This window comes from Callithrix jacchus, chromosome 18, assembly GCF_049354715.1.
Source record: "Callithrix jacchus isolate 240 chromosome 18, calJac240_pri, whole genome shotgun sequence".
NCBI lineage: Eukaryota > Metazoa > Chordata > Mammalia > Primates > Cebidae > Callithrix > Callithrix jacchus.
In genome coordinates this window covers 44,933,138-44,947,567 of record NC_133519.1, presented here as the reverse complement: position 1 = coordinate 44,947,567, position 14,430 = coordinate 44,933,138, and the positions used below count along the sequence as shown (strand labels likewise).

General features: G+C 40.0%; 1 protein-coding gene and 1 long non-coding RNA gene across 4 annotated transcripts in view; one reads left to right on the top strand and one right to left on the bottom strand.

Moving 5' to 3' along the window:
• Positions 1-14,430, top strand: part of LOC103789074 (uncharacterized) — a 248,658-nt gene that overhangs the window by 183,094 nt on the left and 51,134 nt on the right. The window contains exon 2 of the long non-coding RNA XR_013529017.1: positions 8,769-8,970. This is a non-coding gene — a long non-coding RNA (uncharacterized LOC103789074). The remainder of the gene's footprint in view (positions 1-8,768; positions 8,971-14,430) is intronic.
• The window catches only part of PLA2G4A (phospholipase A2 group IVA), a 160,386-nt gene continuing 155,266 nt past the window's right edge, over positions 9,311-14,430 (bottom strand). For all 3 annotated transcript variants that reach the window (XM_002760284.7, XM_078355134.1, XM_078355133.1), the window contains one exon: positions 9,311-9,906. In XM_002760284.7, coding sequence (XP_002760330.1) covers positions 9,775-9,906 — 132 coding nt within the window. In that variant the 3' untranslated portion in view covers positions 9,311-9,774. The remainder of the gene's footprint in view (positions 9,907-14,430) is intronic.

The following is a 14,430-nucleotide window of genomic DNA, read 5'->3' as shown; positions in this document are numbered from 1 at the left end:
TGCTAATCTAATCACAGATTGCTCTGAAGCTAGAAAGTATTAATTACTCTATGTCACTAGGCATTTTTAAAGTTATTTAATAGGATTTACAAATATTGACACACAAGTCTTAAAGCATAAAACTTGTCTCTCTCAGATAAGGTTATTTATAATGTCCTTGTCTAATTTGGCTAATGTAAATTAGGATTCTGCAATTCAGTTTTGTCCTCCTTGAATCATTCATTCTGACATTATTGAATGTTAAAAAAATATGAAAATAAATTACTTAGAGAATGAATTCAGAATCATTGAATTTTCTAGCTGAAAGGGACCTTGGAAATCCTATACAGCTCAATCCAAAGAACTCAAGTATCTTCCTAAGGTGTCACATCTTCAGGAAGAGAAAATCATACTTCTTACTTCTAACACTGTCTTTTTACACATCCAACCCTGCACGTCGGAAAAATTTCTTATAATTTATATTCCTGAGAGCTCAAGAGTCAAATAATGTCCTGGATTTTCCTCTGGGGTAAACAAGAAGTCACAACAGAATCCATGGAGCTGCGTACTGTTGCTACTCAGAGGCTATGTCTTCAAAAAGTCCTTTCTTGACCTCACTACCTAAAATAGCCACTGACAACCACCCTTGCAACTCCACATAAGTCTTTACTCCATAACCTGCTTCATTTTTTTAAAGCCCATTTACAATATAGATTATTATTATTATTTTGATATAGAGTCTCGCTGTGTCGCCCAGGCTGGAGTACAGTGGTGCAATCTCGGCTCACTGCAACCTCTGCCTCCCGGGTTCAAGCAATTCTTCTGCCTCAGGCTCCCGAGTAGCTGGGACTATAGCTGCGCACCACCATGCCTGGCTAATTTTTCTATTTTTAGTAGAGATGGGGTTCCACCATATTGACCAGGCTGGTCTTGAACTCCTGAGCTCATGATCCAACTGCCTCCGCCTCCCAAAGTGCTAGGTTACAGGTGTGAGCCACTGCGCCCGGCCAAAATTATTACTTCTATAGTAGTAGTAGTCGTATTGGAGATCATCAGTTGGCTAGTTTATTTCCTATCTTCCTCAAAAGAATGCATACCTCAGAAGACTAGGGGCTTCATTTTTCTTGCTCCCATTGTATTCCCACTGCCTAGGATGATACCTGGCAAATAGTAGGTTCTCACAAACACTAACCCCACCTTGACCCACATCCTAGGTGTGTAAATCCCACTTACACTCCACTATGCAGCCCTGAAAGTTGATATGCAGAATCTGGGAAAGAGTCTCTGTGCCCATAACTCAAAGGCGTGACATAGGAATTATGTGATAATGAGGGAGTTTTCTTTTTCAGTGGCCAGATCTTTGTCAACTATAGGGAGTTCTTGAGAAAGATTTCAAAAGAATGAAAAGATACTGATGACATGTTTCATATATCTGATCCAAATAAACCTGAAACTAGAATCATTCTCAGTTGTACAAGCTCTAATTTTTTTATTTGCTTACCTTATCTAAATCTTGGTCTTAAAATTTACATCAGAAAAGGTCTCAACAGTGAAGACTGTCGTCAGAACAATTTTGAGGCCTCAGCTCTGGTTTGTGTTCTTACTGTGATATTTTAGCAGATGTGGTTTTGAGATGTCTCTTGATTGTCTGTAGGTTTTTTAATTAAAAGAGTACAAAAATCAAAAGGAGTACTTATTAATCACCAGGAGGATTTATTTATTACAGAGGCAGTTTTTTGAAAAATCAATTTATTGCAAATGTTTCCTGCAGGTTTGCAGATTTCAGGCAATTAACAAAAGCTGCTATAATTCACACAAAGAGAACATTTATTGTATTGACAATAACTCATTTTGATAAATTAGACCTTGATTATGTTGCACTTTATGAGAAGAATAGGTTTAAAACTGCAGAGCAGCACAGGGGCTATTTGTAGTAATGACCCAATTGACACAGAAGCTGACCATGTTGTCTGAATGCATGTTGCATAGAGTCTGTCACGGTCCCTGTGGGTTTGTGTGTGTGTGTGTGTGTGTGTGTGTCGGTCATACATTTGGGTGTCGGGTTCTTGGTACTTAAAGATGATGAAGTGAGCACCGGAAAACAGAACACATATTGCAGGAATTAAGAAAGCTGAAAAAAATCAAACGAAAACAGACTCCATTAGGATTGCTCATTTACTATCTCCACAGACTTGGGTGATACCATGGCAACAGATGAGGCTACTAGCCTCTTTGTGTCTGTCGTTCGGCCAATTTCAAACACTTTCTCAAACTCTTCTCTCATTTAATCAGCTCAAAAAGAATTATCACTGATTGTGGGCCAGGTTCTGTTCGAGGAATGAACTGCTCAGTCAGCCTCAGGAAGTGAGAAAGCAATGTCATAGAGAAAGTGATGTCTCCATGGCTCCAGAGGAGGATATGTGTTTTACAGATTGCTGGAGGCATGCTTTAAAGTTAGTGGGATGGGAATGAGAAAGGCATTGCTGATGGAGTTACCAGCAAATACAAAGGCGAGGAGTTACGGGAGAGAATAATGTAGAGTGGCGAACTGGAATATAAATTGCAAGAGGGATATGAGTTTAATGGAAAAGGACAGGAAATTTACGATAAATGAAATAGGTAGAAACTAGATGGCAGCACGCTATATGTGTCTCTTTAGAGTTTTGCCTATTTCCTGCGGTGAATGAAGAGCCATTAAAAGCTTTTGAGCAGGTAAATGACAATCCAGTTTGCATTTTAGAAAGGAGACTCTGATAACAATACAGGGGCGAATTGGAGGTTGGCGAAACTTCCTTCAGCCTTCAGTGACACCTGTAAGAACGGTCTTCTGTCCTCCTGTGCTCCATTGAACCTAGAATTTATTCTAATGTGGCTTCTGTTGGGGACTTGTTCCTTTCTCTCCATTGTTGTTCTATGTTTAATATGATTATATGGTTGTTCCACTAACCTCATCTCATCCTGGTTTTTTTTGGAGCTGTTGAACATCATCAGTATTTCCTTTCATGCTTCGCAGTGTTTAGTAGAGCATTTTGCTGCAAGTAGATGTAACATAAATGCTAATAGCTATGCCAGGAACTAACTGAATGGGAAGTTACCTGATGCATGTCAGAAACCAGGACTAGGATGGGGCTACGGTTTCCTCTGAAAGTATCAGCATACTTAGAGACACGATGGTTAGAGCATGCGTAGAGCTAAGGGGCGTGTTCACCTCTGCAGAGGGAAACTTGAAACTTCACTAAAGAAACAGTATTTCGACTAGATCTAGAAGAACAAACCAGAAGAGAAAGATGGCACGAAGGAATTGTGAAAGGGCACAACGCGATGAATGATCAGAACATGGTGAGAAGCGTAGCTGAAGGTTAGGGTTGAGTGGGGAAGGAATGAAAAGAGATCAGAGAAGAGGAGACTAGGAACCGGCAGTGAAGGGCCTCGTAAGCCACGGGGTGTTTAAACGCACTGTGTCAGCCATGTGTGTTCACAGGGTTTTCCATACGCAGTCCTTATATTTCCCACCGTGTTTGTGTTCACTCCACATAAAGTAAGAGGAAGTTCGCTGTGAGTAAAACACTGGGGGAAAGGGATTATAATTAAAAACTGCTTATTCAAAAGGTGCAGATAATAATTTGCATAATGAGTTTTAGCACAGCGATGGTTGACTCTTGCCTAAAAATATTTCCCTCTCCAACTCGTTATCAATTTAAAATATCACCAGAGGTTTACTATCATATATTAGCAAAAATCGTCATCTAAAATAGTAACAGAGCTACAGCATTATATACTGAGTAGGAAAGTATCGTGAACGCATCTAAACTGGCCCCTACTACTCATCTAGTAAATGAGTCCCCCAAACCCATCTCCTGTGAATCTGTGAATAGCCACAGCGATAAGTTATTTGCATCACAGATTTTATTTCTGAACAATCTGGTTAGTAGAAACTTCTTATTTGGACTCACATAAAGTCTTATTCCTCTTCCACTACATACCTAGTCATAGTTTCTAATTCTGCCAGTCCCAGTCAATTGGCATGACCGACCTGGGGCACTCGGCTGAGCAGGAACCCAAAACTATCTCCAGATTCATGAGTGAAAAAGAAATGATTCAATGGCTGTATCTGCCAGGAGCTCTGGAAGGGAAACTGGCAACTAGCGTGATACGTTTCTCATTCCAAGCCGAGACTATCTGAAGACAACTGTAATGGCTCTACCATCTGTGCTGTGAAATGGTTCCCATGTAAATGCCTAATACAAAGCATAGCCTTAATAAAAGTCTTTTGAGTGGATTTAAGAAACTGTTTCTAGCCCTCTAGGAGTCGTTTTATTCTTGGATATTCTAGACAATGCCGACCTTAAAATTCTAACGTTCTGCATCTCCTTTCCCACTTGACTGCTGGCGCATTGAATTTGAGTTCCGTGTTCTCCATTTGTTGCTGTTAAATTTCATCTGGTTAGATTTAGCTTATTGCAGCATATTTTTTTAAATTACTTTTCAAAATACTTTGAGGTTTTAAGAGTTCTCAAACATAATGTGTGTCTGTGGATGGACGCCAAAACAAATCCTAGAGTAATGTTGAAACGCATGGAAGAACATAGAATCCACAACAAGGAGGTAGTGAGCTCACTCCAGAAGAGAAATGACCTGTCTCCTCAATCCTATTTGAATTTCTCCTTATCTTTTAATACTCAACCTAAAAGCCAATTCTCCATGAAAACTTCTCAGAATTACCCCAGTTTTAATGACTCAGTGTGTAAAACCTTAGAAACAAGAATCGAGTCTCATGCACTTTTGTATCTGTCTTAGGTCAGGTTCTCACGTAACACGTTGAAGGAGTGTGCAGTGATGAACCTCATGAGGAGAGAAGAAAGATAACACAGGGAGAACAGCTCAGCAAAGAAATGGTCTAGTTGAAGTCTTACCTCAGCCTGATCCCAGGGAAAATTCTTGAGCATGAAAAGCACCAGAGAATTATCCTTCCTTATAATAAATACACATTACAGGCATCAGAGCTCTTTATAACCCCTCATCAGTCAGTCACTGGTTGCAGGCTTCCTTAGGAGGTCAAAACCAACCAAGCATATCTCATATTAGGAGAACAATTCTCAGAATAAGGATACAGCTGTAGACTTTTAGTGGCCAATATTCAGCTGCTTGTGGATGGGTGTCTGACTGGGAAAGGGGATCTGGGCAGAACAGCAGCAGTATCTGCTACAGTTTCTTTCCAGAATTAAGTATGGCACCTTACACATATAAGGCACGATAGATGCTTACTGATCTGTATTGTTCAGAGAATTCAACCAAAAAAGCAACTTTTTGTTTGGAGAGGTAGTCTCTCTGTTGCCCAGGCTGGAGTGTAGTGGTACAATCTCAGCTCACTGCAACCTCCTCCTCCTGGGTTCAAGTGATTCTCCTGCCTCAGCCTCCCGAGTAGTTGTGATTACAGGCATGTGCCACCACACCCAGCTAATTTTTTTATTTTTAGTAGAGATAGGGTTTTACCATGTTGGCCAGAATGGTCTTGATCTCTTGACCTCGTGGCTCACCTGCCTCGGTCTCCCAGAGTGCTGGGATTACAGGCATGAGCCACTGTGCCCAGCCAAAAAGCAGCTTTTCTATTCACCACATTTTTTATTATTGGCTAGAGCTTGTTTTGCTCTTATGCTTATGCAGCAAAAGGTGGCATTGATTGGATTTTTAATTTGGTATTACAGTAATAGAGGAAATATAAAAACCACTAGGGTGTCACAAAACTCTATCCCTTAAACTATTTGGTGAAAGCAGTTCTATGGAGTTTTTAGCTTTATTTGATTTTATTTAATGTAGAAAGGGTAGCATTTGCATTGATCAGCTATAGAAAAAAGTGTTAAAAGAATACAGATATGAAATGGGAGCCATTGACGTAACCTCCTTTAATTTGTTTAGAGAATCATCCAACTGAAATTCTGTTGCAAATTTTAAATAATTTTAACAATATAAAACACTGTGGCGCTTTCAGAAAAGATGCAAGTACGATCGGAGAGATGTTTTTCTCCTCTGAGCTTTTTAGAAGTTACCAGCATGAAGTCCTATCACCCTGAATAGTTTAATGTGTACTTACTACAGATAAGTATCATCTGCTACATATCCACAGTATCAGCATCAAAATCAGGATATTAGCATTAATACATTACTATGACCAACTCTTCAGAGACAGTTCGTATTGCACCTGTTGGTCTGTTGGCATCTTCTGTCTGTCAATAGAAAACACTTGGTGAAACATGAATGGAAGAATTCAGGTCAGATTGACATGTTGCCTTCAGTTGTCATTTATCCTTAGTCTTCTTCAGTCTGGAACAGTTCTTCTGTCCTTCCTCGACTTGCCTAATCGTTACCATTTTGAAGATGACACATGACTATACTTGATGTTTCCCACAATTCGAGTTTGCCTGGCACTTCTTCATGATTCGATTCAGGTGCTGCATCCATGGCAGGTTATCACGGAAGCGATGCTACCTTCTCATTGCATTCTACCAGGTGGGGCAATTTCGGTCTGCCTCACTTTGGAGAACATCGATTTTGATTACTTAGTCTGCCAGGTTTCTTTACTAGAAAGTTACTTTTTCCCCTTTGTAATTATTTTATAAAAGGAAGTATTTTGAGATTATGTAAATATGTGATTCCTTATTAATCTATCTATTTACGTAAATATGGGGTCATTGTTTCTATATTATTCAATGGATCATAATCTGTTACTAACATTATTTATTTGAATCTTAATTTCCCAGAAAGAGCCAGCAGGTGTCCCTTCAAGCTGGCTTACGTGTCTTCTTGACATGCCCTTATCATTCTATGAACACTTCTGCTCTTTGGCAAACAGTTCTGCTCTGTGGCAAAATAAAACGGTCTACTGTCATTTTATACTTGTTCTGCCCCAGACCTAGAATCAGCCACGTCTGTGAAGATCCTAGGTTTCTGTACACAATGGGATTTCAAAGCCACATTCTGGTACCAAGTGTGCTCACTGCTGTTGGGATATCACTGCTCCCAGAACCTCTCAATGACAGACCGGCAGAATCTGTACACACACCCAGTGGCATGTCTATTTCTTCTGTATATCTCTACTTCTATTAAAACCTGTGAATTCATACTAATTCCTCCCGCCTCAACCTAACACCACACAAACCTTCCGTTATTCATTTTCATATTTGTAGCTCCATTCCAGTGAGAAACTGGCACCCATTATATTTATTATATGACATATATTGAATCACTTGATTGGTTCCCCATGTGTGAGCACACTGCACTGTCAGTGCCACTCCTTCCTCTGCGTGGATGCCCTCCTGACTCAGGTTTTCCTGTCCAACTTTGATCCCCTGTTGATTCCCATGGCTTTGGGATTAAATTGTTTAAGGAGGTAAAGAGAAAGGGCAACAAAAAAGAAAGAGGAGCTACACTTGAAGCTTTTATAAAGTGTTTTCCATGTTAGAACAAAAGTATTTATGAAAAGTTTAAAATTTTATACTTCAGAAGAAATGAAATTAGTTACATACACACACTGAGCTTTTATTTTGTTGCTTTCATGGCTTACAAAAAATAAATCGTCTGAAATTGGACAGCTTGTACATGGATGAGGTAAAGCAGCAGCCCTGTCATAGGTGTGAACAATGAACAAACTAGAAAGCTTGTGCTCGCCTGAAAATAGGCAAAGAGCCAAGCCAAAATTACCGGGGCACAGTGTTGATTTGGGGGGGCACGGTGTTGATTTGGGGGGGCACAGTCTTGGGGGAACACTAAGGGGCCATCTCGCTTGTCAGTCATTCTTTGAAACAAATAATGAAAAAATGAATGTACAGATTTAATTGACCATCTAATGTGTTTTCATGAAATCAGAACTCTAGTAAATTCATAAATGAACAAATGGCAAAGCTGAATTAGATGAAAAGCCTGCTATTGTAGTCTAGAAACTAAAAGCGTGTGAACGAAGCGAAAGCAAGTGTCCTGTTTGGTCTCAGCTTTATAATGACTGTCACTCAAGTGTTCATCTGTTTCTAGAGGGCACCACAGATGGTGACATACAGGCCATAAGGTCCAGGGCATAGGGATTGGGTTCAGAGTTTAGCCATCTTGGGCATAGTTCTTAACCTCCCTAGTCTTGTTTCTTTACAGGGGTATTTGGAAGGATAAATCAAATACAAACGATACTGCCAATATTTGAACAAATAGAGAAAATTAATTGTACACCTCCCACTCTGCCTTAGGCCCGTTGGTCCCTTCTCTGTTTCCAGAATATGCTTGGTGCTGCACCTGGGGAACTTTTGTTACTTCCTCTGCTGGCAACGCTCCTCCATTGGATAGCCACAGGTCTTGCTCCGTCCGCTCCTCACCTCTTTACTGTGATGAAATTACACACCTCTAACACTTCCCATCTGCCTTTTCCCTGCTTTAATTCTCTTCTTAGTGCTCAGCACTCTCTAACATTCTACATACGTCTTTGTCATATCATCTTTGGCCATCTCCACCAGAATGCAATCCTTGGGACTGCTAAGCAAGGTTAAGGTACAGTCCACGTGCTGTTCAGCCCCCTGCCACAGGCAGGAACACTTGGCAAGTCTGAGCAGTTCAGGATGCTGTGGCCTCCCCCCACTCACAGTGGCAGCACTTCCGTCAGGTTTCACACTGTTGTGTCTCCAGATCCTGAGCTCCTGCAACGTGCCTGGCAGCACGCGGCGGGCACTCGTTTATTGTAGGCATACGTCAGTGAACAACAGAATGAACGCTCAAGGCTTCCCTATATTGTTTTTTGTCTTTCCTCATAGGCAGGAATGTGAAAGGTCAGAGGATAAAAAGACAAATGAATAAAGAGCTTAAACAAAGGTAATTAAGGAAAGAAGAATGGCAGAAGGTTAAGAAGAGGAAGGCCTTAGCTTTGGAACATTCTGAACCAGGTCAGTTCAGCTGCAGCTGAAGCCACGGTGGTGTCATACAGTGTTCGCAAGACAAATCTCGCAGATGCAGAAGGTAAGCCACTTATTAAGCTTGATTCAGCCTTGCCACTTTTTTGGGGTTATTCTCTGAGGTCAACTACACTGGTATTGGATAAGCGGTCCAGCATATCAGCAAAGTGAAACATTACATTAGAAGTGGTTGTGTATCTATTTTCTACTTAATGAATAAACATATACCACTTGCTGAACAAATTATATATTCCTCTTTTCAGAAAACACCCATGATTTAAAATTAAAAGTTTCACACTTGAGTTTAGGATGAACGCCTTTTGCGTTTGAAAGCAGTAAAAATGAGAATCTTTCTTAGCAATAGTGCCATATCTCATTAAAAAGAATAACAGGAAACTCAGTTATCTCATGCTTATTTGCACATTGATGTATTTATTTCATGTGTGTCTATATATGCATATATAAATAAAAATAGTGTTGTCTCATGGGATGAATAGTCAGTGAATATCATTCACACATACTGAGATTGAACGGTTAAATATTTTAAAAGAAAAAACATTTTTAAAAAGAACACACATAAGAACGTTGGTGAGAAATGTTTAAAAATACAGTATATATCCCTACATTTGTATCAGGAAATTCATACTGACTGAAAATGTAGCTAAGTATGTCCTTACATCATCAACACTGTCTGTCAACATAACCACCTTATAATAGTCTTATTCTCATGCAGCTAAGTCACTGCGACTCAGTATCGGTCAGTCTCTCATGAGCAGTACAACTATCTGTACTGTACTTTTAAATCCAGTTGTCACGGAATTGCAAACTGCCTCAGCATCAGGAACTGCTGCCCTTTCCAGTACATGAACTATGCTTTGGGTTTACTTAGAAACTCCTTGTTGAAAAATCTTCTTGCCTCAACATTACTGAGGGAAACAGAGCAACGAGATGGATTCTGTCTTCTGTAGTCAATGCTTTCCATCATGGCTTCCTTTATGACCTGCAGACAGATAGAAGCTGTATCATCAGTGCTGCTGTTAACTCCTTCATACATTTTTTAATCAAAAGTCTTAATCTTTTTATTATTTTTTTATTGCATTTTAGGTTTTGGGGTACATGTGAAGAACATGCAAGATAGTTGCATAGGTACACACGTGGCAGTGTGATTTGCTGCCTTCCTCCCCTTCACCTATATCTGGCATTTCTCCCCATGCTCTCTCTCCCCAACTCCCCACTCCCCGGCTGTCCCTCCCCTATTCTCCCCAACAGACCCCAGTGTGTAGTGCTCCCCTCCCTGTGTCCATGTGTTCTTATTGTTCGACACCCGCCTATGAGTGAGAATACACAGTATTTCATTTTCTGTTCTTGTGTCAGTTTGCTGAGAATGATGGTCTCCAGGTTCATCCATGTCCCTACAAAGGACACAAACTCATCGTTTTTGATAGCTGCATAATATTCCATGGTGTATATTTTCCCTGTCTAGTCTATCATCGATGGGCATTTGGGTTGATTCCAGGTCTTTGCTATTGTAAACAGTGCTACAGTGAACATCCGTGTGCATGTGTCCTTATAGTAGAACGATTTATAGTCCTTTGGATATATACCCAGTAATGGGTCAAATGGAATTTCTATTTCTAGGTTCCTTGAGGAATCGCCACACTGTCTTCCACAATGGTTGAACTAATTTAAACTCCCACCAGCAGTGAAAAAGTGTTCCTGTTTCTCCACATCCTCTCCAGCATCGGTTCTCTCCAGATTTTTTAATGATCGCCATTCTAACTGGCGTGAGATGGTATCTCAATGTGGTTTTGATTTGCATTTCTCTAATGACCAGTGACGATGAGCATTTTTTCATGTTTGTTGGCCTCATGTATGTCTTCTTTTCAAAAGTGTCTGTTCATATCCTTTGCCCACTTTTGAATGGGCTTGTTTCTTGTAAATCTGTTTTAGTTTATTGTAAATTCTGGATATCAGTCCTTTGTCAGATGGGTAAACTGCAAAAAATTTTTCCCATTGTGTTGATTGCCAATACACTCTAATGACTGTTTCTTTTGCCGTGCAGAAGCTGTGGAGTTTGATTAGGTTCCATTTCTCTATTTTGGCTTTTGTTGCCAATACTTCTGGTGTTTTGGTCGTGAAGTCCTTGCCTATACCTATGTCCTGAATGGTTTTGCCTAGATTTTCTTCTAGGGTTTTTATGGTGTTAGGTCTTATGTTTAAGTCTTTAATCCATCTGAGTTAATTTTAGTGTAAGGTGTCAGGAAGGGGTCCAGTTTCTGCTTTCTGCACATAGCTAGCCAGTTTTTCCAACACCATTTATTAAACAGGGAATCTTTTCGCCATTGCTTGTTTTTGTCAGATTTGTCAAAGATTGGATGGTTGTAGATAGGTCGTGTTGCCTTCGTGGCCTCTGTTCTGTTCCATTGGTCTATATCCCTGTTTTGGTACCAGTACCGTGCTGTTTTGATTACTGTAGCCTTGTAGTACAATTTGAAGTCCAGTAGTGTGATGCCTCCCGCTGTGTTCTTTTTGCTTAGAATTGACTTGGCTATGCTTGCTCTCTTTTGGTTCCATATGAAGTTTAAGGTGGTTTTTTCCAGTTCTGTGAAGAAGGTCATTGGTAGCTTGATGGGGATAGCATTGAATCTATAAATTACTTTGGGCAGTATGGCCATTTTCACGATACTGAGTCTTCCTAACCATGAACATGGAATGTTTCTCCATCTGTTTGTGTCCTCTCTTATTTAGATGAGCAGTGGTTTGTAGTTCTCCTTGAAGAGGTCCTTTACATTCCCTGTTAGTTGTATTCCTAGGTATTTTATTCTCTTTCTAGCGATTGTGAATGGCAGTTCATTCTTGATTTGGCTCTCTTTCAGTCTGTTATTGGTGTATAGGAATGCTTGTGATTTTTGCACATTGATTTTGTATCCTGAGACTTTGCTGAAGTTGCTTATCAGTTTCAGGAGATTTTGGGCTGAGACGATGGGGTCTTCTAGATACACTATCATGTCGTCTGCAAGTAGAGACAATTTTTGACTTCCTTCTTTCCTATTTGAATACCCTTTATTTCTTTTTCTTGCCCGATTGCTCCAGAATAGGAGTGGTGAGAGAGGGCATCCTTGTCTAGTGCCAGATTTCAAAGGGAATGCTTCCAGTTTTTGCCCATTCAGTATGATATTGGCTGTTGGTTTGTCGTAAATAGCTTTTATTATTTTGAGGTACGTTCCATCAATACCTAGTTTATTGAGTGTTTTTAGCATAAAGGGCTGCTGAATTTTGTCAAAGGCCTTCTCTGCATCAATTGAGATAATCATGTGGTTTTTCTCTTTGGTTCTTTTTATGTGGTGAATTATGTTTATAGACTTGCGTATGTTGAACCAGCCTTGCATCCCCGGATTAATCCTGCTTGATCATGGTAAATAAGCTTTTGGATGTGCTGTTGCAGTCGGCTTGCCAGTATTTTTTGCATCTCTGTTCATCATGGATATTGGCCTGAAGTTTTCGTTTCTTGTTGAGTCTCTGCTGGGTTTTGGTATCAGGATGATGTTGGTCTCATAAAATGATTTGGGAAGGATTCCCTCTTTTTGGATTATTTAGAATAGTTTCAGAAGGAATGGTACCAGCTCCTCTTTGTGTGTCTGGTAGAATTTGTCTGTGAACCCATCTGGTCCTGGGCTTATTTTGTGTGGTAGGCTCTTAATTGCTGCCTCAACTTCAGATCTTGTTTGTTATTGGTCTATTCATGATTTCGACTTCTTCCTGGTTTAGGCTTGGGAGGAGGCAAGTGTCCAGGTATTTATGCATTTCTTCCACGTTTACTAGTTTATGTGCACAGAGTTGTTTGTAATAATCTCTGACGATGGTTTGAATTTCTGTGGGATCTGTGGTGATTTCCCCTTTATTGTTTTTTGTTGCATCTATTGGTTATTCTCTTTTCTTTTTTATTAATCTGGCTAGTGGTCTATTTTGTAGATCTTTACGAAAAACCAGCTTTTGGATTTATTGATTTTTTGAAGGGTTTTTTTTTGTGTCTGTCTCCTTCAGTTCTGCTCTGATCTTAGTTATTTCTTGTCTTTGATTAGGTTTGGAGTCTTTTTTGACCTTGCTCCTCTAGCTCTTTCAATTTTGATGATAGGGTGTCAATGTTGGATCTCTCCTTCTTTCTCATGTGGGCACTTATTGCTATATATTTTCCTCTAGAGAGTGCTTTAGTTATGTCCCAGAGATTCTGGCATGTTGTGTCTTCATTCTCATTGGTTTCAAAGAACTTCTTCATTTCTGCCTTCATTTCATTATTTATCCAGTCAACAATCGAGAGCCAGTTGTTCAGTTTCCATGAAGCTATGCGGTTCTGAGTTAGTTTCTGAATTCTGAGTTCTAACTTGATTGCACTGTGGTCTGAGAGACTGTTATGATTTCCATTCTTTTGCATTTGCTGAGGAGTGATTTACTTCCCATTATGTGGTCAGTTTTAGAGTAGGTGTGATGTGGTTCTAAGAAAAATGTATATGCTGTGGATTTGGGGTGGAGAGTTCTGTAAATGTCTATCAGGTTTGCTTGTTCCAGGTCTGAGTTCAAGTCCTGGATAACCTTGTTAATTTTCTGTCTGGTTGATCTGTCTAATATTGACAGTGGGGTGTTAAAGTCTCCCACTATTATTGTGTGGGAGTCTAAGTCTCTTTGTAAGTCGTTAAGAACTTGCCTTATGTATCTGGGTGCTCCTGTATTGGGTCCATATATATTTAGGACTGTTAGCTCTTCTTGTTGCATTGATCCTTTTACCATTATGTAATGTCCTTCTTTGTCTCTTTTGATCTTTGTTGCTTTAAAGTGTATTTTATCAGAGACGAGAACTGCAACTCCTGCTTCTTTTTGCTCAGTAAATCTTCCTCCATCCCTTTATTTTGAGCCTTTGTGTATCCTTGCCTGTGAGATGGGTTTCCTGGATACAGCACACAGATGAGTTTTGGCTTTTTATCCAATTTGCCAGTCTGTGTCTTTTGATTGGTGCATTTAGCCCATTTACATTTAGGGTTAATATTGTTATGTGTGAATTTGATACTGCCATTTTGATTCTAGTTGTCGGTTTTACCCATTAGTTGATGCAGATTGTTCATTTTGTTGATGCTGTTTAGCATTTGGTATGATTTTGGAGTGGCTGGTACTGGTTATTCCATTCTATGTGTAGTGCCTCTTTCAGGAGCTCTTGTAAAGCAGGCCTGGTGGTGACAAAATCTCTGAGTACTTGCTTGTTCGCAGAGGATTTTATTTTTCCTTCACTTATGAAGCTTCGTTTGGCGGGATATGAAATTCTGGGTTGAAAGTTCTTTTCTTTAAGGATGTTGAATATTGGCCCCCACTCTATTCTGGCTTGTAGGGTTTCCGCCGAGAGATCTGTTATGTGTCTGATGGGCTTCTCTTTGTGGACAACCTGACCTTTCTCTCTGGCTGCCCTTAGCATTTTCTCCTTCATTTCAACCCTGGTGAATCTGATGATTATGTGCCTTGGGGTTGCTCTTCTTGA